The following is a 27,187-nucleotide window of genomic DNA, read 5'->3' on the forward strand; positions in this document are numbered from 1 at the left end:
CACACGTGTCCAACAGTTGGTTTTGACACGGCAGCAGCGCCCTGGACAGGGGTCTTGGGATTTTGAATGACGCACATGCGAGCCGTCATTGCAAGAGCGTGTGTTGCTGATAGACAGATAATCGATAATCAATAACCGATTGTATCCTGCTGTTCATTGTATCGCATTTGGTGCAGTAGCCTATGGCTACTGCACAGGACATCTGTAACTGTGCGTCACCAGGCTGTGAGCTGGCTGTCTGCCACGCACCCCCTACCACGATGGCTGCACTGTTTCACCCGCGATTGGTTTGAAGTTATATCGTTCGAACATTGCAAACGTGTCAAATAACTGTAGTATGCGCCATGTCTGGGTGGACTCTTCCCCGTGAGTCTGATCATGCTGCTCTGCTGTAGCTCTGCAGCCTCCATGGCTGCCAGGGAACAGCGACCACGGTGTAATTCTAAAATGGGGAGGGGCGGAGTGGTATGGTGGAAGGCTAACGACCATAGGCTGACAACAGACAGACAGACAGACGGACAGACAGACTTTTGCTAGGATATAATAGGATGAGCTGCCATTGTTTCTTTAGATGCATGTTTAGTTTTGAGCAGACACTTTCTTGCCAAGCTTGTCATTGAGTCCCCTTTTTTCTCCTTCACTCAGCTGGTGGTGGTGACATCAAAGGGGGAGGAGCTGTTCCGGATCTCTCCCTGGGCCAGATACGTCACCAAGAGGTTGGACTCGAGGACCTATGAGTGGGTACACTGGGACCCAGCACGACCTTTCCTGGTGTGTATTCATTGTGTGTGTGTGTGTGTGTGTTTGTGTGTGTGTGTGTGTGTGTGTGTGTGTTTAAGCTTGTATTACTATATTTGTGAGGGCCAAATGTCCCCCACAAAGTTAATAATCCCTATTGTCCCTACAATAATACATATCGTAGGGACATTTTTGCTGGAAAACCGTTCATTTTCTATATTTTTATTATTATTATTATGTTTCCATGGTTAAAAATAATTGTGGGGCGATGGGCTTACAATTAGGAAAGGATTCAGGTTGGGATAAGGCTTAGAAATAGAATTAGGTATTTAGAGGATAGCTTTAGCTTTAGGGGATACGGTTTTAAGGAAGAAAAAAAAGTTAGGTGGCATTCATGCTATTTTCGGCTCACAACACCGGTGCACAACAAAGTACAAGTGGCCAACTTGTCAAGGTGCAACAAAGTTGAACTACTTGCGATGCACGTGGTGCGAATTTACTTTGCCGCTGGCAGCTCAACCCCTCCGCTATGCATGGCATGGACCTGAACGGCAGGTGAACATTTCATTTGTGCCTGTGGGCCCATTCCCTCAATCTGGCTTTCGTCACTCTCATGAGCTTCACCAGATGTGATGCCCTGCATGGGGTGTAGAAAGCTTTCCTTATCTCTGCCTCTTTCACCTCTTAGTCCCCTCTCTCCATTCTCATTCTCCCATCGCTGCTGTATCTGTTAAGGCTGCAATTCCATTTATCATTGATTAAAATCAATAATTGTTGTATAATCAATTAAATTAATTATTGCGAGTAACCGTTACACTCCCAGTATCTTTCTTCCCCTCTCTTTGGTATGGGCACAGACAGACATGAATCACCTAATGAGATTAAACATTCTCTGACAGCTGTGAAAACACCCTGGCTTCTTGATGTATTTGTTTTTCCCCGCAAGGCATTATCAGATTGACATGGATGAAATGAGAAATAGAATTGATGATCGTATTGAAGATGATGGTGATAGTGAGGATGAGGATAAATATGAGGGTCAAGGTTCTTTATTGTCACTTCCATAATACACACTCACCGTATATGTTATGCATAATATAATTATGCATAACAATTTATAACTGTGTGTGTGTGTGTGTGTGTGTGTGTGTGTGTGTGTGTGTGTGTGTGTGTGTGTGTGTGTGTGTGGCTCGTATGTTTTTTTTTTAATCGTATTCTCTACTCCAACATGGATCTCGGATCATTAACCAGCTCATGAATTTGCCTTGACTATAATACAAAATATATACAACAACATAACACAACCTCCACAACATGCTTTAGATAGAGATTTTAAGTAGTTTACTCACTGAGACACCTGTGGCGTTCCGGGTGTAATATGTTTCCAGCCTGATTCGCTGTGATCTGTGAAACATTTTACAACATTTTTCGTCAACGAACATTTTTCGTCAACGAACATTTTTCGTCAACGAACATTTTTCGTCAACGAACATTTTAGTCTAGTTTATTTTTGTTGACAAAATATTTGTATATCATATTTAGTCATAGTTTCAGTCATCATAGCTTAGTTTTCATTTAGTTTTCGTTTTCATTTTCAAATGTTCGTCGACGAACATTTTTCGTCGACGAACATTTTTCGTAATAAGACAAGACATGTACCAGTGTTCTGATAGGCCTGTCAATAAGACAAGACATCTGATAGGCCCGTCAATAAGACAAGACATCTGATAGGCCCGTCACTAAGACAAGACATGTACCAGTGTTGTTTTCGTCGACGAAAAATGTTCGTCAACGAAAAGACAGACAGCTATATAACTGACACACATTAGCTAGCCGTCTGTCTCCCTGACACTAGTCTCTGCGTAGACAGAACGCTTGGCCGATACCGAGGTTTAAAATAACAATATAGCCGATACTGATACCGATATATGTTTTAGTTTTTGTTGTTTTTATTTCCCCCTTTTGTGCCAGAGAAACAAATACATCTTCAATACAATACAATGTTTAGAATCTACAGCTTGGTGGGCTGCAGATAACCAACAAACACACCAACATAGTCAATGCAAAATGTATGCATATCAACAGCAGATAAATATCAGCTACTGCCATCGGATAATGTCAGTTTTATTTGCAGATACCGATATTGACCAATAACAGCAATATCGGGCCGATAATAACTGAATGTGTTAAATGCGTTAAATGTTAGATTTGATCCATATGCTAACTATACTACTACTATGCTATATTATTGCACTTTGTAGGTGGAGAGAGAGAGAGAGAGAGAGAGAGAGGTGGAACAGTAGGAAGAGAAAAGGTGGGTTGCTGGTGCAGTTCAGTCCAGTGGGTTCAGTTCAGATCGATTTGGGGGGAATGGAGAGATGGAGGGATGATGTTTGTTCAGGATCCTGAGGGATTTAGGGAAACAACTGTCATGCTGTCTGGTGGAGTAGAAACGTTCTGTTAACACTTTCATCGCCCTCTAGTGTTCATGTGAAATTACCGCAGGCAGCCAGGCAATATCTGTGAATTTGCGCCAACTACTTCCGTGGCACTCAGCCCAACACAGCGAGAGGAGGAGCAAAATGTTGTACGAGCAGCAGCCTGCAGTTTTCACCACAAACTGGCGGGCGTGATGCGATCAAAAATCACTATTTACATGTGAACGTCGGGCGGATTGGACAAAAACAAAGCAAAGAAACGACAATGAGTGGATCCTTTTGGGGTGCGCGCGCATTGATCCTCATGATGGGAAGAACGTAGTCGTAGGCACTGTCTAGCAGCCTGGACAGAAGAACGTAGGCACTGTCTAGCAGCCTGGACAGCACGGAAGGCCTAAAATCATCTGACGGGTTATGAAGCATCTTGGCGTGGATTTTCATTTACTGTTTTCTTCTTTTTTTTTAATAATTATTTTTGATTTTGTGAGGTGCTAAAGGAGGTTCTTTTCCAAAAGAATTATAAAAAATAACTGAAAACAGTAAATGAAAATGAAAAATGGACAATATCAGTCAACAGGAAAAAGGTTGGGTGTTTTCGATGCATCTATCATGGTTAAAATGGATTTTGACGTTTTAATGGGTTTGTATAGGAAGGGGGGGCAGCTAAAATTAATATCAAATATCTAAATACTGAATCAAGCAACGTGAAAACTGTCTGTGGTGTTCACATAAGCCTGAGTAGACGATAAAATGACCAAAAGTTTTTTTGAAAGTGAAATATCCCTTTAATCTTTTTCACGTTTTAAGTAATTCTTAATTTGTATTTCTAATTACCATAAACATTTTTCCATCCCAGTATAAGCAAATCCCTCGTTTCAAAACAACCTTGTATTGCATTGCCATTTCTCAAAGTTTCTCAAGACTCGATGCAATACTTGCAGAATCTTCTTGCAAAACTTTTTTTTTGATTACCGTATGCAAAAGATTCAAGATTCAATTAGTTGTCCTTCACCCATACAAGCATGAGCAGAAAAATGTTGGCGTGCGTGCGTGCGTGCGTGCGTGTGCGTGTGTGCGTTTGTTTGTCTATCAATAATTAACCCCCCTCTCAAAACATGTGTCTGTCAATAATCAATCGGTCTCTCTGCCTTCCCTCGTTCCCTGTGGTGCATATTCACTAGATGCCTAGCACAGACAACCACATTTTGTGATCCTGTTTACCTCAACTCCCTCCTACTGGATGCTCCTCTGTGCCTGATTTTTATTTAAAGTATTTTCTCTCCCAAGTCTACAGTGTGTACGTCCCTACCCTACATGCCCTCTCTCTCTCTCTCTCTCTCTCTCTCTCTCTCTCTCTCTCTCTCTCTCCGAAAGCTAACTTCCACCATCCCGTCCTTGTCTCCTTGTCTCCTCGAGCTATTTCATAACTTTACTTTTCCCCCTGTTCTTCCCTGGCTTGCCTCACACGGCTGTTGATGATGTAAGATTGCTGGAGGTATAGAACACAATGGGCCTTATGCAGCAATGTTATCTTAAATTTCCATTATATTTCTCTTATATCTTCTCGTGAAGAGAACAATATGAAATGCCTACTTGAGATTTATCAACCCAAACTTAACATCCAAATATGTTCTTACTCTTCTGTGCTGAATGGTGAATACCGCTTTATCTTAAATTAGGCAACAGCCATATAGTTTTTGCAGATCCGGATCTGTGGATCCAGTCCGGGTCTTCTTCCTAATTCAATATTATATGTACAGTACTTTCCATCACTGGGTTTTACTGTGTATATAAATCAACTTATCCTATCGTTTTATTAGGGTTGAGCTAGTCCATAACCTTGTCTTTCTCTTCATACTCGAGGCATGGCTCCTGAATATTTGATTTGAAAAGTTCTCTCTCTCTCTCTCTCTCCCCCATGAGAATCATACAATCTCTTTTTTTTCTCCTTTCCTCTCCCCTTCACTCCTGCTTTCTCTTCTTTCAGCACCAGCACGCTCGCCCAAAGCGCCCTCGCTCACTGAGAATTTACGAGGCCCACGTTGGCATAGCCTCTCCCGAGACGAAGATCGCCACCTACGAGAACTTCACCGTCAATGTTTTACCACGCATCAAGGACTTGGGTAAGCAAGGGTGTAGGGTGTAGAGTTTGGTTAAAAATAATAATTTAGAGAGAGAGAGAGAGAGATTTTGCTTAAGTACTGATCATCACAGTGCAATTCATTGTGAGCTTGTATAATGTGGAACCGTTTTTAACAGCCCCATTCTTGGGGGACAGTCAAAATTGTATCAACACAAAATGTTCTCTTGCAGAGACAAAGATACAGCCAGGTGCTCACCGGAGTCAATAAAGTTAAAATGGTAAAAAAAAAGTGCTCCTGGATCAGTCGGATTAAATGGGGGAGATCCGGGTACTCAGAGTTAACACTTCTTTTCCCAGGGATTTTTTCATAATAAAGGCACTAGAGTGCCATGCAGATGAGGCAGATTTTACTCTGAAAAACCCTGTGTGCGTGCGTGCGTGCGTGCGTGCGTGCGAGCGTGCGTGCGTGCGTGCATGTTCATACAGTGGTAAGACGTGAAAGTTCATGGCTTTTTGGGAAAGAGGAGCACCTGCAGTATTTATGTTGCTGCACCATCATTTAACAACAATTAATTCTTCTAACTATTTTCTGATTATATCAAGCAAGAATAACAATCAGTAGTGTGAATGGTGCCTGCGGCCACTGTATTGTACTGTATGTGGCTTCAGAGAAATGTAAGACTGCACATAACATGCCAATTCATATGTTCCATTGCTTCTATATCCATGAGACGCTGGCACTTTAAATTTGAGAACTCATGGCTTCGTAAAATGAAAGCAGAAAGAAACAAGTGATTTACATTATTCATCAGCGTGATTTGATTTGATTAGCTTTTTAGCACAGGACACAAGTGTCTTATTGTACCCATTAATAACATGAATCCGTTCAGATTGAATCTTGAATGTGTGAATGGCAGCCGCTATGGTCTGCTAACGATGGTCATGACACCATACCAGTCAGAGCTCCACGGCACAAAATGACATTTTGACCCATTCTGACTAGTCATATAACACAAAAGGAATAGTACTGGGTTGTATACTTACATAATTGACAGTTTGATGATATGAATCAGAAAGGATTGTTTTCATTTTCATTTTCATTGTCTCAATGTTATTTCATCAGCGATTGTTTGAATCTCCAGTGTAAAACAGAAGAAAAAAAAAGTTCAATCTGGGAACCCATTGGCTATATGCACAATATGTATGTAAGTAAATGATCCGTTGATCAGTGTGTTCAGGTTTCGGTACCCAGCATTAGCCAGGTTACATTGCATAGTTGAAATACCGTAGGCTCTCTCCCCTCACACAATGTGAAACAAATTCGGGAACTGACTTCTGCACAAGAAATGTCGCACTGGTCCAAATCTGCATGATGAACTTAACATAGACATTTCTAATAATAATAACAATAATAATACAAAACAATAATCACAATTCATTGTATAGACGGCACACCCTCTGATATATATCACTAGTGTAAGTCCCAGTTACAGTACTCGTCAACAATTTCCTTATAACCTAAAACCATGGCTAGTTAGTGTGGTTGCCCAACAGGGCAACCAGACTCTTGTAATTGTAACACTTTATTATTCATTCCACTTATTCCATAGTTTATTCCACTAGTCTTTATTTTGACGCACTACCCCTCCCTCAGTTTTGACTGTATCCCATTGACTTCAATGGAAAAATGCAAAAAATCACATTCAAGTATTTTTCCCTCTGAGACTGTAAGCACTATAGTTACAAAACTTGGAGGAATATTTCCTAATTATCACTAAAATTAATTAAAAATATATTTTTTTAGGTCGGCCTCATGGTGGCGCTATAACAGCCCACTTTACCTTTTGGCTCATAACTCTTGAACCGTATGTCGTAAAATCAAAATTATTTTTTCCCTGGATTCCTTGGGTCATGACGCATCTCCCCATATAGGCCACGCCCATTTCCGCCATGATGGATTTTCCGCCATTTTGAATTTTGTCCAAAACACACTTTTTGCTTTTCCTCCTACAGATTTTGTCCAAATCTCACAAAAATCTGTACACGTGATCTCTGGACCCATCCGATTAAAACAGAAACGCAGATTTTCGGTAGTGCGTATCGTTCGGCCGTAATCGTCTTCCGAAGTCAGTAGGAGGGGCCTATATCACGAAAAATGCCATAAATCACGAACGGAATGTCCAATCCATCCCAAATTTGAATCACATGTCCGGGGTGGTTCGTTCAACCGAGTTCCAAAAGCAATTCCATTTTCATCCATAGGGGGCGCCGCAAACGCGATAAATGTAACCGTTTGTCGGAAAACCAGAATTTCGGGGGTTAAATCCCCTCCGAATTACTTACACACGATCTAAGGTGTGACTTGAAACTGTAACAGGCTGGCAATATCAGTGGGAGGGGTATATATATGTAAGCCACTGCGGCAACCACACTCTGCAATTTTTTAAAATTGCGACCTCTCCGAGGTTGTCTAGTTTCCTGCTGTGACCCAGACATTCACGATTTGCACAAAACAAGCATGAGCAGCAATGTTAATCTATTGTAGGACAGTGACCTAAGCATCCGAAACACATTGAGGTTATAGTTGCTCATTTACAATTTACAGTTTTCCTATTTCATAATAAAACAAAAATTATAATAAATACAGATCTATCTGGTTGGCTTTGTAGCTCTGTGTAGACCACAGCGATGACCAAGTGTCGTATAGGCATTTAATGGTTCTGCTGTGCATGGAGGAGAGAATTTTTTGCTTGGGAGAATTTAAGTTGGATTCCTGGGATCTGAACAGGCAGGGATTTCTGGGAGCGCAAGCGGGCTGGGTTCCAAGGCGACAGCAAAGCATGGATGAGAAAATGACTTAACTATTGAGCACATAAGTCGGCTACCCTGGTGAGGTAGGGGATAGCCGGGGGATACCGAGTCAGAATCAGTTTTATGTGTCACATCACAGGATTACAGGGGGGGAGGGGGGGGAGTCTGCACGCTTCATTTTAGTATTCTGTGAGAAGAGAGAGGACAGGTAGAAAGCAAAAGGAAAGAGATAGAAACACATTAAATAAAATTATATCGATTGATTGATAGATAAAATAACACGATGAAGACTGTAACATGGAGGTACATAGAGGAATTAATTGTCTAATTGAGCATGTTTAGAGAGAGAACACAACCAGATAGAGACAGTGTGAGATATTGACATTTCCCCAAACCATCATTGTGTGCCTTTGATGTCACAGCTTCCGTGTCTCAGCAGCTAGAGGACTCTTGAGACATGGTGATCTATTCTGACATCTCCAGGTGTGTACAGTGTGGAAGCAGACTCGGCCTACGTCAGGTGACTGTCTGGTGAATACATTTTGATTGCTGTGAACGAGAACGATGTGCGTGGGTTCAAAGAGATACTTTTGGGGGGGAAATGATGAGTGAGATATACAGTACACTTTATTATTTGTGTGTGTGTGTGTGTGTGTGTGTGTGTGTGTGTGTGTGTGTGTGTGTGTGTGTGTGTGTGTGTGTGTGTGTGTGTGTGTGTGTGTGTGTGTGTGTGTGTGTGTGTGTGTGTGTGTGTGTGTGTGTGTGTGTGTGATATTAGATATTCGCTGTATGTCATCTCTCTTCATTTCCTGTCACCCTAGTACTATCCTATCAATAAAGGCATAAATTGTCGGATATTGACATTTTTATGACAAAGACCGAAAAATATAATTCTCTCCGGACATTGTATCCGTTAAAAAAGGAAATGTGGCAATTAATAATTATTATCCCTGCAAATTTCACACATCCTCTCTCTCTCTCTCTCTCTCTCTCTCTTTCTCTCTCACTCATACACGTCAGAGACACTTGACACTTGGTGAAAAACATCAGCTGCTATAGTCTCAATTGGCATAGCGTGCAGGTGAACATGGAATGCACGGTCCCAACCCATAAAACGTTACCACTTCAAAAATCAAAAATCTCTATGAGGAGACCCTTATAGACGCTTTGATTTCTCGAGTGTTCTATAAAAGTGAAGATGCAATATTTTGTTGGAAATCATTACGCATATACAGTCACAGACACATAATTTGCACTTCTAATGAACCGAGATGAAGCTGATCAAATCTTCTATTACTTACTCCACGTTCCACGCATTCTCAATCCCAAATGTAATGCTGTGACTTTTGTTATTGACTTAAGTTTATGTACCTGCTTGTCGTTCCTGCATAAAAAATATATATGACCGTTATTCTTATCGGATGTCCGGTAAGCAGACCATAATCATGGCAGACATTCTGACCGGCAGTTTAAAGCGCGACCTAGCGCGACCTCTGAATACAGTAGAGTAGACACTGTGTACTGGATGTACATATTAAATAGGTTCCGACAATCATAAATTATTGTCAGTATCTGCTTATCTAGAGGAAGAAAAATGGAGTCCGACAGGCAGAAGACAAGAAGGCACAGTTAGAACAAAGTCAGCTCTAGGTAGATTTAAAAAAACGTTATACAAGAGGGAGAGATTAGAGAAGAACAGACAACAAAACGCATCCCATGAATAGCGGTCGACCTGACACGTTTTGAGCTTGTAGATGTGCTACTGTAGCTATAATTAATTGATAATTAATTAATTAATAATACAATCTTGAATCTTTGGACTATTTTTTGACTATACGTAATGAAACAAAAATGCACGTTTTACATTCCCTCGCATACTCCACTTTTAGGTGATAAGGTGACCACCGTGCAGTTTTAGGTGATAAGGTGACCACCGTGGTGGTTGGGAAACTACAACTGAGCTGCGGTGATAAGCAACTCACCGCTCACCCCAGCACTTCTCCTTGTTTGTACTAACCACCGTCACTGTGTTCACCCTGGCTCGCTCCGGAGGGGGGCGTGGCCATCCTAAACCACCGTTTAAGTGATAGACTATGAGCGCCTAGTCTCAAACCCACTGTTTAGGTGAAAACTTTCCCACCGAAAAGGTGTGTTATAATGTTATTTTTTAACTTTGTCTGTGTTTGCCAGGCAAGCCAATCCATAATTATTAACAGCAGAAGTGCAAACACAGATTACAGCTCGAAATTCTACTCCTGACATCACAAGAGGCTGACAAGTACATGATGCAACTGTAAAGTCAGACCTCTCCTGTTTTAAAGATAAAAGATAATGGACAAAAATAATGATGGAGGTGTCAAGGTGACGCAGGGGTAAAGTAACTATATGGTCAAGCCTCCGAGGCTACCCCTGCGTCACCCCAGGTGCCAAACTCAATTAGCTGTATTTGGGTAGCCAGAGGAAGCCATTCTCACTGCACTGCACTAGTCACAGCGCCTCCTACTGGCCGGTCAGGCTTCCTGTTCAGCAGAGGATAGCTGTTCTTCCTCCCAACATTCTTTCTATTGGAGGAGGCACGTGGTTATCTACAGCAGGGATACTCAAATAGGTGAACCTGTGGGCCACATTACAAAAATGGCAAGGGGCCGGTTGATGAAATGACAACATTAATGATACTTGATAACTTCTCTATTTTATGTGCTTTATTTCCGCATAATGCAGTGGTTCATATCGATGCCCATTATGTATTCAGCATTTGAACCACGGACCACCATTTGAAGATTTAGCGCCTCAGACCCAAAAAACTAAAGAATATTTTGTTAGCGTTGGATAAGATTTTGTCCACAATTCCATGCTGTATTGATGTTGCTACCATTAGGAGAGATAACAGGCAAACGTTTATCAAAATAACAATTATTTTACATTCTCTAATTGTGTAGACCCGGAAGGGTCCATTTGGTTTAATTTTATTGCTCTCAAGGATGCGTGACTTTGAGATCATTAAGCACATTGATTGTGCGGGCCTGAGTTTGAGTATCACTGATCTACAGTACACCCTCCTTGATGTTAACAGGGACTACACAAGAGGTGGAATTGGTGAAATCAGGAGAGAGAAAAAATCATGATGATAAAATAAAAGAATAATAATACGTATGTGTGCGCGTGTGCTCTACCCTTTTCACTTGACAAAAGTGACTTTTGAAAATACGGCACTTTTGTCAAGTGATACTGTGGCTGATTCTAGCATGCCACTGAGAGATTCATGGACTGTCCTGAGATATCCTCTCTTTCTCACACGCACGTGCGTGCACGAGCGCTTACATGTACTCACCCTGGCAGACACCATCTCCCAAGGCGAAGTGGTTTAAAAGGAGGTTAGAGTCTGAACAAGGTCTCTGTTGACAATGGACCATCTCTCTCTCTCTTTCTCTCTCTCTCTCTCTCTCTCTCTCTCTCTGTCTCTCTCAACTCTTATTCTCTTTCTCCGTCCCTTTCTCAGGGTGCTGGGGGGAAAGACTTGACCCGCTGCAATCAGGGAAATACATCACCTATACACACACTCACACAAGCACAGACATGGACGCTTACACACGCATGCGCAAACACGTGTCCACGCAACCACATACGCATGTGTAGTCCGTGAAATAGTGGATTAATCCGATATGATTAATCAGCAATGATACTCCAAAATCATAATAAAATGACTCTGGAATATTCAAGCTATTTCAGCGCATCACATCAAAAACGTCTCTCTGTCGGACGTGAGTTGTTGGACCGCTTGAATAAATGAAATGTAATAGAATTCCCTTTTGCATAATAACATTCAGATATACAGTAAATCATGAACCAAATAAACTGCTCCAACAAAATAGATTGTACTATCAAAAGGAGTGTTTATTAATATCGATTACTGGTTACAATGGCATAAAAACCACATAGCAATGAGCGAACACGTCATGAGATTAAAGAAGGCTACAGTAAGCAGCACAAGAATGGAAAAGAGGGTAGGAGGAGGAGAGTAACGCCTCGCAAAGAGAGAGAGGGCGTGTAGGCTTGGTGGGTAGAGTGGCATGAAGGCCTCAGTGTATCATAGTCTATAAAGAGAGCTCTTCTTTACAACTAGACTATATTATACGCCTAAGGTCCCTATCAAACCAAATGTCGTTTTGAGGCTAGATGTTCAATCAGTCCGACCCACCTGATTGTAAATATCAGCCTTCCACGGAGGTCCTCACTCGTTCTGCATTGCCAGGAAAAGTTCACTTGGTCCAGATGCAGCGCGCGAGAATTTACTTTTCTTCTTAAGTTAAAGTGTAACAAGTCATCACTGTCTCAGAGTAAAACTCGCATTAAACTGGTATATTAACAAGGACTGCTCTTAAGTCCTATAATCGCCGTTTAGACTAGGCGGTTGTCCTCAGGCCGGCTGCCTGTCTGTTGTCCTGCGCGTAGGCCAGCTGGGTGCTGCCTGCCGGTTGGAGTGGCCTCTCCGGAGAGCTACTGCGTAAAAGCGCAATCGACTGCATGTACTCGGGCCAGCCGTGCGTTGATTCGATCTGCTCGCAGAGCTTCGCTAGAACAGAGCCATCCAAGTAAAAGCTTAGCCAGCCGGTGATGTGGCGACCTGCTCCTTAGAGCTATCGCCGTTCAAGAGCGTCGTGTCTTAGTTGACACGATCATTATATTGGAAAAGGGGTCTGACTGTTTCTCTTTTCCCAAAAACTGGTTTAAACCGGTTCTTAAACTACTAACTTAAAGAACACAGTTAAAAGTTCTTCATCAACAGTTTTTCCACACGGGGAAAACATCCTGTGGTCATTATTCATTCTTATCTCCGTTGACCATCTCGCCTTACACTCTTACACTCCTCTGAGTGCTAACACTGCAGATGCGCGCGTCGCGCACACACACACACGCACATACACACACACACACACACAATGCACACAAATGTCCACACTCAGCGTGCATGTCTGTTGGTGTTTGCATGTGCCATGTGGCAGAGGGTCTCCCTGTTAGGGTCAGCATTTGGTCAAAAAGTCAACCTTGTGGTCACTTCAGATAGCGTGACAAATTGTCCGGTCTGGGTTTTGTCATAACCTGTACTCAGCAGGAAAACGGGTTTTTGGTGTTATGTCATCCTTTCATTGTTCAGCACAAATTGTGCCTTGTCAATTAACACGCCCCTCCTCACGCTACATAATCCCCCCTTAGGACACATGAGGGGGCACGAGACAACGTCCGTGGACCCTCATTTGTCCTATTTCATATCCCGCACTTAATTTGTGACAAGCTGTCAATTTGAGGCCAATGTGTTGTCAATGTTCATGGCTTTCTCTTGGGTGCCCAGTGTAGTATCTGTGGCACAGGGGAGTGGTAGGAAATCAATGCCTGTAATGTTATTTCAGGCGGATGCAGAGTTCCGCTAGTTGCAGAGTAGAATCCAGGAGGAACTGGGAGGCATGAGGCAGTGTCTGTAATGTCATTAACCTGGGTGCAGGTCTTCCTCGGCCTGTATCAGCATCCATGGGTAAGGGAGAGAGAGAGAGAGAGAGTGACAGAGAGCAGGCGACAGTGTATGCAATGTCTTTAGGTGAGGCCAGGTCCCGCTCTGCACGAAAAGAGTTTCATGAGAGAGAGAGGGAGAGGGAGTTTTTTCCGAGCACGATCCTTTGCTCCCAGGAGAGGAACGCAACAGTGTCATTTCAGGTGTGTTGCAAGGTTTCCGGTTTGCCCGGAATGATATCCATGATAGAGGAGGAGGAAGCGGTGTCTGTAATGTCATTCAGGTGGGTGTAAGGTTTTTCCCTGAGCACGGCAGGCTCCCAGGGGAAAAACACACAGCAATGTCAATCATGTCATTGCGGGCGGGTCAGAGTCTCATTGACCCCATCATGCACCCAAAACGACATGGTTTCTCCTAAGTCATTTACACTGAGCTCCCTCTTCTATTTGTAAAGTTGTGCTGGTCTAAAGACTGGCAAACCAGGGTGACAGTGAGAAGAGAAAATGGAACAAGGGCCAGAGTAGAAGCAAGGAAATCATACTTTCGTTAAATGATAACCGGATATAAGGAGCAAAAAGGGCTCAACATCTAATGTAAATAAACATTTAGTCTGGTAAAAATGAAACTTAAATGATAACAAAATATAAGGAGCAAAACGGCTCAAAATCTAATGTAAGTAAACATTTTGTCCGGTAAAAATAAGACTTAAATGATAACAAAATATAAGGAGCAAAATGGCTCAAAAATCTAATGTAAGTAAACAAAAAGGAGTAGCTACATTTGTGACAGATTAACGTATCTATTTGTTGGATTTGTTTCATTAGTGAGTTGTAGTTTGCTCATGTCTCACACTGAAGCAGGGTCGAATTAAAAGGTCAACCCTTCATCATAGGAGTCAGTATTCTGTATAGGTATTTTGAGGTAGCTTTCATAGTATAAGAATAAAATAAAAAGAAGGTAAACAAAGGTTACTAATTACACACTGATTGGTCATCCCGTTTCGGTAGGGGAGGAAGTTTCTTACTGTTTCACGGGAAACAGGATCCTATGTCGCTTAAACTATTTCAGTGAGAAACTCAAATAGACTAGATATAACACGACCAAGCGCTCTACAATGTAGAGCAGCCACAGAGGGGCTTTGGTCTCAGCGTCGGTCAGTTCGGTGATTGTCTGGGGCATGTGTAATTTGATCTGGCCCTGCGAGGCCCTGTCGTCATAGGAAGCTTTCCTGACCTGCATGCTCTTTGCCAAGTTTTCCTGAGAAGATCTGGCAAATGGCCCAAACCAGTCTATCTGGAGGTCTGCACATGGAAACTTAACTCCCCTCTCTTGTGAGGGCACTCTGGGGTTTGGACTTGAAGTTTGGGACTGACAACAAGTCAGACAACCTTTCACATAAACAACCACATCTTGGTGCATTTTGGGCCAATAAGCTATCTGACACAACACATCGCAGGTTGCCTGGGCACCCTGATGTCCAGCAGTTGCGGAGTTGTGGCCAAAGCTTAATAGGATCCCCCTGTGGTGCTGGGGGATGACCACACGCTGTGCAGCATATAAGTCAACAGCATACACCAACAGCCCCCCGCTCAGTGACATGCAGTCCATTGCTAACAGCAGTTGTGCCAGGTACTCTGTGGAGTCCCTGTCTGCGTCAGGGATAGGTGATGGGGTATCACCAGCAAGGAGCGCCATCATGTGGGCTAGGGCTGGGTCAGCCGCCTGTAATGACACTAGATCAAAATGTCTTTCCACAGGGGCCAGTTTACTATAGTCAATCGGGGTTTCGTCGTACAGAGTCAGGGGAACTTTGTATTGCCGCACACACGAGGGCGGGGCACCTGGTTCCATCGGGGTCCGCATCATGTGGATGTCGGTGAACCCGCGATCAAGAGAAACCTTGGCAAAGACAGACTCGTGCTTATACAACACCTGCCGAAAATCTGTGTGGAATTTTGGATCTGCGGTTGCGTCCCCCAGCGCCAGAGTTTGAGTTATTTCTGCGTCGAACTCTGGCAGTGGTGGAGGACCGAGCACGCTTACCCTAGCCAGGGTTGCCGTGCGCTTCTTGTGCGCTGCGGCCGTGCCTTCCTGAGCGATGTTGTATATCAACATGTGCTCCTGATCATCAAATTCCATCCTGCCCACTAAGGGCAGTTGATAGACTATAGAGGTCGCGCCTGAGGGCAACGACGTGGTCACATCAGGGGACCTTTGGTCCCACTGCAGTAACGCAGTGCTTTTGCCCATGACCGGAATGATATAACTGGAATCATAGGAATCAGTGCTGATCAACCAACCCAAGTCTGTTACTTTGCGCAGAGTGACGTCGGCATCCAGCCGGTCGGTCACCAATGGGTCTGTAGACCTTCCTTCCACACCCATCATGGGTGTGTCTTGGGAAGTCAGACTCTGCCGCAACTGGGCATTTCCCCCCTCCAAAGGAGGAGTCCCCGGCGGGGAAGCTGGGGAACTAATGCCCTGTAAGAGAGTTATTTCCAGCTGTGCCTTGAGGAGGTCACTGCTGGTCTGGTTGGCCTTTTCAGTTAAATCCTGTACTTGCTGACGAAGTGCTTTGCCTGTCGCAAGATCCAGCTCAAATAAACGGATTAAATTTCCCAACAAATGTCCAGCTAATTTATCCCGTTCGGCTTCAGTATAGCCTCTGGTTTCAGCATGTAAATTAGCTAGAGTTTGGACATTCAAGTGGGTCATGGTCGCATCTAATTGATTCACGCAAGGCGTGTCATCAATAAATAGACCAGTGGTGACTTGGAGTCCTTTGATCATGGCTATAATTGGATCCATGTTCACCTTCTGACTGCTATGGTTTTAGCACTAGTAATTTGAAAGCTCTCGGAAGTATAACAATACTCAAAAGCTCCACAAATGCTGTTGTTCCGTAACCCTGACACCGGGAGGTAGAATGGACAAGTAGCGTCCTTCCACTGTCTATCAAGCAAAAACAGCAATGTAAGAATGCGCACGAATGAAACAAAGTGGATATATATTTGTTTTTGTTATTTATTATTTACCTATTAACCCCCCTTTTATTTACTCTCTTAATTCCTATCAAAGAATCGAAGCGGAAGGAAGAGAGCAAATAAAACGTTAAAAAAAAAAATCTCAAAAACTAAAATTCTAATAAAATTCAAACTTAAACTTCAATCAATCAAATTGAATTAAAAACTTTCATTCCTTTTTTCTTTTATTAAAAAAAATTGAAGCAATGAAATTCAATTAAAGTTCAATTAAAGCCTTATCCAAGTTGCAGTTACCAATGTTCAATCGAAACACTGAGTAAGTAACTGATTGCCAAATCAAAGCTGTCTGTCAAAACTGAATTAATTGAAAACATGAGCAAATAGCCCACTATTCGATTAAAACTATTTGTCAAAACGGAATTAATTAAGCAGTGAGAGTCACTGATTATTAACAGCTTGCAACTAAGACCATTCGCGAAAATGGAATTAATTCAACCACCGGGTCAAATCAAAACAATTTCACGAAATGGAGCCAGCTAAAACAATGAGTAAGCGATCGATCAATTATAACCCGTACAGGTCTAATCAAACGATCACACAGCCACAGTTGAAACTTTTTAGAATTTAAATTGTGAAACCTTAGGCGAAGCTAGGATTCTATAATGGTAGGGTGTGATAAAACAATCACAATTTAGATTTATAATAATACAGGTCCCCACTTTCAAAACGTTTCATTCATTGTGCATTCAAAAATGACTTTTCTCCACCCGAACCATACGACAGTGTAACGGAGCAGTACCACAAAACCACCACACAGAGTACAAACAATCAAACCAGCAGTACAGTGTCTCTGAGTAACACTATACTTCAAAGAAACACAAATTGAGCAGCTCCGCATGTACGCGGTTGCTGATACTATTTGAACAAACGCATGCAAATAGACCCAGTGAGTGTTGTGCCGTTATTCACAAAAACAGCGTACACATGACACAGATCCAAACGTCTTAATGCTTTGTCCAACCATGAACATGCACGTACCACGTCGTGACACCAGCTATGGCCACTAGATGGGGTGACTGGCTGTGATTGTCACACAGTACGGGCAAAGGGGGAATGTCCAAAGCGCCCGCCGGATGGGCGGCCTTAGTTTTGGACCTCCTATCGGGGGACGGGGCTACGTGAGGTAAAATACAAGATGGCGATCCTGCAATCTAACTTTTTTTGTAGGCTCCTGACAACAGGGATGTGACTGCTTTGGAGTCACTTGTCCCTTCACAACACAAAGTAGGCTAGTAGTATACCAGCCTGAAAGTCTTCGAAAATGTACTAATACTCAAAAACACCGCACTGCTATTTGAGGTAAAAGGAATGGAGAAACAGCGTCTCAGCACTGGCAATCAAGCACAACAGCAAAGCTGATAAATGCGCACAAATGAGACAAAGGGAAAACGCACCTGTTTTTGTTTCTTTTTCTCCCTGCTCTGTAATTATTATATATATTCCTTAACCCCCTTTTTATTGACTCTCTAAATCCTTATCAAAGAATCAAATGATTGTTTGAAAAAGGAGGAAGAGAGCAAATAAAACGAAAAGATATGGGGATCAGAAATAAAATAAAATAAATCAAAAACAGCAAAGAGAGAGAAAAAAAATAATAATAATAATTTGAAAATTGAATGAATAAAATAAAATAAAAAATTAATCCAAATTTCATAAAATTTTATAAATTCAATTCAATTAAAATTTAAATCAATTAAACCTTAAAAATGTAATTAATTCAAATTAAAATCGATCCAATTAACTTAATTATACTTCAAATCATTCAATGGGAACTAATCAAACAATACCAAATTAAAGTTTAGTCAAAGTCGCCTGTAATGATCGCTTTAACTTTAAATGAATGAACAAGCCATTCATTACTCAATCAATGTTATCCTGTCAAAACTGAATTACAAAATGTCAGTGACAGTAGCTTGCACAATTAAAGCTGTTAATGGTCGATCAATTATAACCTGTGGAGGTCTAATTAAACGATCACTCAATTACCTTTCAACTTCCTTGAAAACTAAATTTGGTAAAGGCCCAGTGTAAAACTAGGTCCTGTAATAATAGCCTGTAGGCAAACAAACCTCAGTAGCTATTAAGTCAACAAGTATTCTATCCCTTAAAGAAAATGTCTCATTTATGCTCATTCACGACAAATTGTGTTAAACTGATTCAAAACGACAGTGCATGGAGTTAGATAGCCGTTCCTAAAATCCTTACACCGGTTTACACCAATCAAACTAGCAGTACGGGTGTTACTAAGCCCTACTATAATTCAAAGAACCATTAATTCGAGCAGCCACGTATGACGTTGCCACTACTCAAGACACAGCATGCAACACCAGTGATGTGACGTGAAACAAATTCATAAGACACGGACGCGTGTTATCGAATGTCACATCAAACATGCACAAGCCAGCTATAGCCACTAGTTGGGGTGTTTGGCTGTGTTCGCCTGTCAGAGGGGCTGTCGGTCGCACACGACCGAAGCTACGTCACGGCTCTGTGTCCTCCCAGTGGAGGCGTGTTAGCTTGAAAAGCAAGATGGCGATCTCGCCAACAAACCTTCCCTTCGTCAGATTTCTGACAAAAAGGGGTGTGTTTAACCGTCGGAAAACAGCAGATTTACAACAACACAAAAATGGCGCGCACTGATATTTACAATGCAGCGCCGTTCGTTCAGTGTTAACAAAAACACTCAAACGTCTCATTCACTCCTGGTCTTAGCGAGAAAGTATTAGTCTTAGCTACTCTGCGGGCACTTGTCACGTTAAAAAGTCATACTACACACGAAGTGTTTCTGCCACTAAACCCTATTTGGGCACTTGTTAAGTTAAAAAGTCATACTACACACGAAGTGTTTCTGCTATAAACCCTATTTGAAGCATTTAATTTCGTACTTTTCACATCATCCAGGTTCCAACTTTTTCTCTATATGACATACCAGATGATCAAATATAGAAAGCCGGTTGGCAGAAAGCCGGTTGGCTCACAGTTTTACCGTTTAGAACAGCCTTCGGATAGCAATTTCCGAGGTTATTTAACGGTCGGGTCCTTAGGAAGTGAGGAACTATAAACCCGTTTTTGTTTATTTCTCTTTTCACAAGCGTCCCCCTGCAGAGGTTTAGCTATTAGTGATTTAGAGATGTCGAACGCTTATTACGTCAGCCCTTACAGCGACGTGTGAAACATGAGCATGAAATCCAAAGTTGCGTTGAACTTTGATTCAATAAAAAAAATGTACACCGATGTCACATACAAAGGGAAATCATTACAGTCTCAAAAGGGTCCTCATATAAACGGGGCACCATTAATGTAGTCCGTGAAATAGTGGATTAATCCGATATGATTAATCAGCAATGATACTCCAAAATCATAATAAAATGACTCTGGAATATTCAAGCTATTTCAGCGCATCACATCAAAAACGTCTCTCTGTCGGACGTGAGTTGTTGGACCGCTTGAATAAATGAAATGTAATAGAATTCCCTTTTGCATAATAACATTCAGATATACAGTAAATCATGAACCAAATAAACTGCTCCAACAAAATAGATTGTACTATCAAAAGGAGTGTTTATTAATATCGATTACTGGTTACAATGGCATAAAAACCACATAGCAATGAGCGAACACGTCATGAGATTAAAGAAGGCTACAGTAAGCAGCACAAGAATGGAAAAGAGGGTAGGAGGAGGAGAGTAACGCCTCGCAAAGAGAGAGAGGGCGTGTAGGCTTGGTGGGTAGAGTGGCATGAAGGCCTCAGTGTATCATAGTCTATAAAGAGAGCTCTTCTTTACAACTAGACTATATTATACGCCTAAGGTCCCTATCAAACCAAATGTCGTTTTGAGGCTAGATGTTCAATCAGTCCGACCCACCTGATTGTAAATATCAGCCTTCCACGGAGGTCCTCACTCGTTCTGCATTGCCAGGAAAAGTTCACTTGGTCCAGATGCAGCGCGCGATAATTTACTTTTCTTCTTAAGTTAAAGTGTAACAAGTCATCACTGTCTCAGAGTAAAACTCGCATTAAACTGGTATATTAACAAGGACTGCTCTTAAGTCCTATAATCGCCGTTTAGACTAGGCGGTTGTCCTCAGGCCGGCTGCCTGTCTGTTGTCCTGCGCGTAGGCCAGCTGGGTGCTGCCTGCCGGTTGGAGTGGCCTCTCCGGAGAGCTACTGCGTAAAAGCGCAATCGACTGCATGTACTCGGGCCAGCCGTGCGTTGATTCGATCTGCTCGCAGAGCTTCGCTAGAACAGAGCCATCCAAGTAAAAGCTTAGCCAGCCGGTGATGTGGCGACCTGCTCCTTAGAGCTATCGCCGTTCAAGAGCGTCGTGTCTTAGTTGACACGATCATTATATTGGAAAAGGGGTCTGACTGTTTCTCTTTTCCCAAAAACTGGTTTAAACCGGTTCTTAAACTACTAACTTAAAGAACACAGTTAAAAGTTCTTCATCAACAGTTTTTCCACACGGGGAAAACATCCTGTGGTCATTATTCATTCTTATCTCCGTTGACCATCTCGCCTTACACTCTTACACTCCTCTGAGTGCTAACACTGCAGATGCGCGCGTCGCGCACACACACACACGCACATACACACACACACACACACAATGCACACAAATGTCCACACTCAGCGTGCATGTCTGTTGGTGTTTGCGCTAGTTGCATGTGCCATGTGGCAGAGGGTCTCCCTGTTAGGGTCAGCATTTGGTCAAAAAGTCAACCTTGTGGTCACTTCAGATAGCGTGACAAATTGTCCGGTCTGGGTTTTGTCATAACCTGTACTCAGCAGGAAAACGGGTTTTTGGTGTTATGTCATCCTTTCATTGTTCAGCACAAATTGTGCCTTGTCAATTAACACGCCCCTCCTCACGCTACACATGGATGAACACATTATCTCTCTGTCTCTCAGTTACTCTCTTGTAAAGTTCATTTTTTTCCCTTTTTCTTTTTTGTGTTCTTCCCTGTTCAGGTTACAACTGTATCCAGCTAATGGCCATCATGGAACATGCCTACTATGCCAGTTTTGGTTACCAAGTCACCAACTTCTTTGCTGCATCCAGGTAAAAAAAAACAATCCACTGCCATTATTCAGAGAAAAAGAGGGCGATATAGTGCTGTCATACGCCTGACGTGTTGCTGTATCTGACAGAATGTTGGGCTCTACTTATGTACAGTAAAATCCTCCCTGTTCATTTAAAGCCTGAATGATACTTTTATTTTATTTTTATTTTTTGGTTGCTTTTTTTGTTTTGTCTTACCCCTTATTTCTCCGCAATAGATCATGTTATGCCAATTGATTCTTCCCCACACACATTTCTGTGTGTTGTCACTGTATCCTACTGGCTCACCAGCCAGTGAGGAGCCCCCACCAGAAGGACGTAAGCCTTTGTCCTACTCCACCCACCCAACACTCCCTAGCTGCTGACACTGAGTACAGTACGTGTTGTGTAGTGACAAATATCACCCTCCCCGCCTGGTTTCCCTGCCCCGAACATAATGCGGGCAGAATGTTTTCATATAGACGTTGGACCAAGCCGGATGCACCACGGTGGATTTAGAACCCCCAGACTGGCAGCCACTTTACACTAGTACTGCACCACCCAAGTGCCTACCTAGCCTCTAGCCTAATTCATACTTTGTCATTGTCACGTGAGAATAGCAGACCTACAAGCTTACAACATGTTGCATCCGCGACGCGTTAATGTGAGCTTGTAGTTCTGCAATTCTCGGCTGTTGACTCAAATGTTGACCTGAATGTAGCAAGCAAGCGCATGCAGGCTCTATTAGCTCAGTGGTGAGAAGGTTTCAAATCCGGGGTTGAACGGGACTAGTACAGCATGTTAAATGTAACTAGTAGTAAAAAGTGAGAATGCAACCGGACTTACCCCCTTTTCTGGAGACTGCTGCTGTGTAAAAGTGGCCTGCAGTCCTATACTGGAACAAACTGCCTGATGACTTGAGATCTTCTAAAACTGTGTCATATTTTAAAACCAGGCCGGCTTCTTATTTTCCCAGGCTTTTTGTTAGTTAAGTGGGTACTTTTTAGTGCATAATTGTTTGTTTTCTAATCTGTAGCACATTGAGTTTACCTGATATGAAATGTGCTAAACAAGTCAAATTGACTTGACTTGACCTCAGTGAATCAGCCTTAATTATAGTCCTTTTAGTACAACGATAATTGTACCAGCTGTAATTGCCAATTACCACTGGGTCACTGGCTGTAATCTCTCAGTGTCTCCAGCCTCTATCCTCTTCTCCCAGTGTTGGCTCAGGAAAATAAAAGCACTTATGCTGTTCTTTTTAGAGTGGTGCAGCCACTCTTATACGGAGCTGTGTGTGTCTCTGGCTGCATGGCTGTGTCCCTGGCTGTGTCCGAGCACGAAAATAGCGTTTGGTTGGTTTTCACAACCAAGTGTCACTGTTGTACAGCCTAACACACAGACACACATATTAACTGTTAGTATGATGATTTCGGGTGTGACAGTACAGTACAGTGACGGTACAGTAGAGGGACCCCCTGGGGAACCCCGCGCGGTGACTCTGTCATTTCTCAACCGTTTCGGACGCGCGGCGGCTCGCCGGAACCGGCCCGGCCTCCTGGGCGTGTTCCTGGGGGTCTGGATGTTCCGGGGAACCCCCCGGGGACCCCCACACGGTAACTCTGTCATTTCTCGACCATTTCGGACGTGAGGCGGCTAGCCGCAACCGGGCCGGCACCCTGAGTGCGTTCCTGTGGGTCTGGAAGTTCCGACACGGAGTTGCACCTGCTGTGCATCTATAGATGTTTTTAAAAGCCATTATGCTGCTGCTGAGGTGGATGTGATTAGGAAATGTTTCTTACTGTGTGTGTGTGTGTGTGTGTGTGTGTGTGTGTGTGTGTGTGTGTGTGTGTGTGTGTGTGTGTGTGTGTGTGTGTGTGTGTGTCAACCTTTGACACAATTTTGTTTCTGGTTTGAAACAGCAAGCAGGCAGGATCTCTCTCTCTCTCTCTCTCTCTCTCTCTCTCTCTTTCTCTCTCTTATATATACTATATATATATATATATATATATATATATAGTGTATATATATATATATAGTCTGTGTGATGCTTCTATTTAATAACCTGCTGTCAAACAGTCAATCCAGCCACAGTGCTGCTGTCCATGGTGCTGTAATGCCGTCTCTGCCTCCCTTTCATTCAGTGTTTTTATGTATGCATTATGTGATGTCCCAAAATATTGCAAGATTATGTGGCTGAAGACAGTGTTATTGCAGGATTATGTTGGACTAAACGGCACTTAAATTTAGCATACAGGCGGAAGCGGTTGGTCAGAAATTAACTCTGGGTGGCAGATTTCGTATTTCAGCCGCACTCGAGTTGCACAACCTCAAAGACTTCAGACTCATCCTCAAAGACTTCAGACTGGACTCGGACTCGAACTCAAAGCCTCTGGTGGGAGGTCAGAAATGAAAGCATTGCGGGCACATGCAGGAATCTAGAGCGAGCAGGACTAAGAAAACAGTCCAGTGCAGGGCTCAGACAAACCGATTCAACCATACGCAAAGAGACACAAGAGACACTCATTCAGACAGACTCTTCACACTAATGCTCTCTTATACACACAACATGGTAATACAAAAAAAAGGCAAAGAAGTTTAGGGATAAGGGGTTTAGCATGGACGGAAATAGAGCCCCATATCTACACTCTGACTGTGATACCACAGATAAAACAGTGGATGTCAGAGTGTCAGGAAAGAGGATAATGAGGGAGGAGACTACAGCATCACACCGTTCACACGACAATGCGAAACCTCCTAAAGCAGTGATTCTCAAACGTTTTAATGTGAAGGAACCCCAAACTAAAATGTTTTTGGCTGCGGACCTCTGAAAATATTTTGTTCCAGTGACTTCCATGAAAGATTTGTGTTGCTACTAGGTGTGCAGTGTGGCTGTGTGTGAAGCAGTGTCCGCTGAGCTGGGTAGTTCACTTTACAGACCAACACTGCTCCCCTTCATTTTGATGACAGCCAAACTACTGTAATCAGGGAACTACTTCTTCATTCGTTGAGAGCAGAGGGGTGGATGATGATACCGTAGGATGAACGGGGGAGAGAGGTGATAGGAAGGGAGGGAAGGGATAGGGGGGAGGAGAGGAGCAGTGAATGAGCACAAATCACATCATGCGATGGAGCCGCCGAGAGACGGCGAGTAAATAGCTCTGTCTACGTTCATCTCTCTCCGCCTGTTTCTTCCTGTTTTCTGGAATGTTCTGTGTCATCCAGCCGGGTGAGGAAAGGTTAAAAGGATCACTGGTTTTCATTGCTTCCTCCTCCTTTTCATTGCATAAGGCCCATTTATTATTACTCCAAGGGGCAATATAACAGGCAGTCATGATATGGCCTATAAACCTTGTATATACAGTGTCAAAGGCAAGGTTGCGGTCTCGTCGGAAGTTTTTCTGCTTGGTTACATGATTTGCCTCCATGACCTCCACTGTGCAGGTACATATAGTGTAAGGCACCATATAGCCTTGTACACAGTATATTCTTTAGTGTGCATTTAACAGTGTACAGATGGAACCAAATGGACCTGTGGTTCCATCTATACTCTCTTACAAAAGGATAAATTAACACAGAGGATTTTGCTGTGTACACAGGTTCTCTATTGACTCCGCCCTGCTGCCCACAGCATGTCTTTCAGTTCTAAAAGTGAGAATTAATATAACCATTGCAAAAAGAGGTGGTAATAGCAGTTTTACAGAAGCACAAGGTTTTTTTCCCCCTCAAGAATGTCTGTCCTCAGTAAAAGAGTCGACAGACAAGACTGGATGGATCCATAAAATACCTTTGGCTATGATTTCTGTTTTGTTTAAATTGTTGTAAATGCGTTCATCTGTATTATTTAGCAGCCAAATGTGTGTCTGTAGAAACTCTGCTTATCTGCATCACTGCTGCGAGGCTGGCTCGAGCGGCTATACCAGCTTGCATACCGTATTGGCAGGAGTATTCTTTTTTTCTTCTTTCAGTGGATGAAATGCTCTGTTTACAGTCAGAGAGAACATAGGAAAAGCTGAGAGGGAGACAGTTTAGTTGAGACGAAAAGGATTCAATAACCCATCAGCCGCAGTGTGGCTCCAGACCGCAGTGTGTCTTTAATGACTGGTGGGTACGGATGGAAATGCTAGCCTATAAACGTTTTTTCCAAACGTTTCAGAAATGTCTCATAATCCCTCCTGTGCTGTGGTGCCGTTTGGGAATTTCATTAAGAGTTCAATAATGTTTACATGACACGGACAGGGATGTCTGGCTTAGGAGTTATATGTTTATTTGCTTTCATCGCAGCTCTCTCCTCTGGGCTCATGCAGGAAATGAGACCACAAACGTTAAGCATTCCATCTCTCCTTATTGTTATTCGTAGACTCAAAGACTGTCAGTCCAGGGTCATCCTCTAATGCAGTGTTCACTCAGAAGCACTGGAACAATAAATGTGTGGGTATTGTGATACCCTAGAGATGAGAAGAGGGAAATTGAATGACATTTGAGTTTAAAGATGCAATCCATAGCTTTCGTGACGGTGTGTGTGTGAATAAAACATTATTTTAACCAATCTCTTTGGTAGAGTATTTTAATACAATATAACTAACACAGCTGTGGTGGCTGCTGCTATTCTATTAAGACCAATGGTGGAAAAAGTATTCAAATTCTTTACAAGCTTCAATACTGCTATGTATAAATACTCAAGTAATAGTCCGGAATTTAAGTTATTGGTATAAAAATGTATTTAAAGTACCAAGTAGAAAGTACTCATTGTGCAGAATGTACCATTTCACAGGTTTTCAAATGTATAAAATGTATACAAATATCTAGCTTGTAGGCCTAAATGTGCTAATTTCAAATATAGTCGAAAATGTGTATATGGACGATATTGGTAATTAAAATGTGTAAATGTGTATTGGTTCATTATGGCGATACGTTACGATTCAATGATTTAAAATCAATACAGTAACTATTTAGTAAAGACACGTCTGTGTGAAACATGTGGATAGAGCAGGGTTTTTTTTCAAGGGAATCATGTTCACATTATTATGGATATAAAGTAAACACAGTGTTTCTCTGCCAAATACATTATATGTGAACACTTATGGACAAACCTGCACCTTGACATGAACACAGAGAATAAACACATTTAGCGATATGGAATGGAAAAGTAATTAAACACATTTGTTCTTAATAAAATACAGTGCTTAGTATTGGATACAATCGTTTTTTTCCTTTTTTTTTTGCAAAACGATTCGATGCCGATTATTTGCATTTCAAACGATACGATACAAAGTGAAACGATACAATATGTTGAGTTTCCATGCTATGGTAACCATAGCTGTCCAATCAGTGTACTGGGTGTTCTTTCCAAAAAGCCAGAGCTTCTTGGAATTTACCATTTATCATCATGTCATTTATAATTCTAATTTCTATAACACTCCACGACTTTCAAGCCTTTTCACCTTCCATAGTACAGTATCTGTTGTTTGTTGTCTCTAAAGTATTCAGGGCCATATTGTGGGGAAACTGGTGACCCGGCGTAAAG

General features: G+C 42.4%; 1 protein-coding gene across 1 annotated transcript in view; it reads left to right on the forward strand.

Annotated features, from left to right (window-relative positions):
* Positions 1-27,187, forward strand: part of LOC308326781 (1,4-alpha-glucan-branching enzyme-like) — a 142,452-nt gene that overhangs the window by 49,355 nt on the left and 65,910 nt on the right. Inside the window, exons 4-6 of the mRNA XM_080779810.1 lie at positions 646-771; positions 5,164-5,299; positions 21,591-21,681. Of these exons, the coding sequence (XP_080635936.1) occupies positions 646-771; positions 5,164-5,299; positions 21,591-21,681 (353 nt within the window). The remainder of the gene's footprint in view (positions 1-645; positions 772-5,163; positions 5,300-21,590; positions 21,682-27,187) is intronic.

Source organism: Protomyctophum bolini (genome assembly GCF_963924005.1).
Source record: "Protomyctophum bolini genome assembly, chromosome: 13".
Taxonomy (NCBI): Eukaryota; Metazoa; Chordata; class Actinopteri; order Myctophiformes; family Myctophidae; genus Protomyctophum; species Protomyctophum bolini.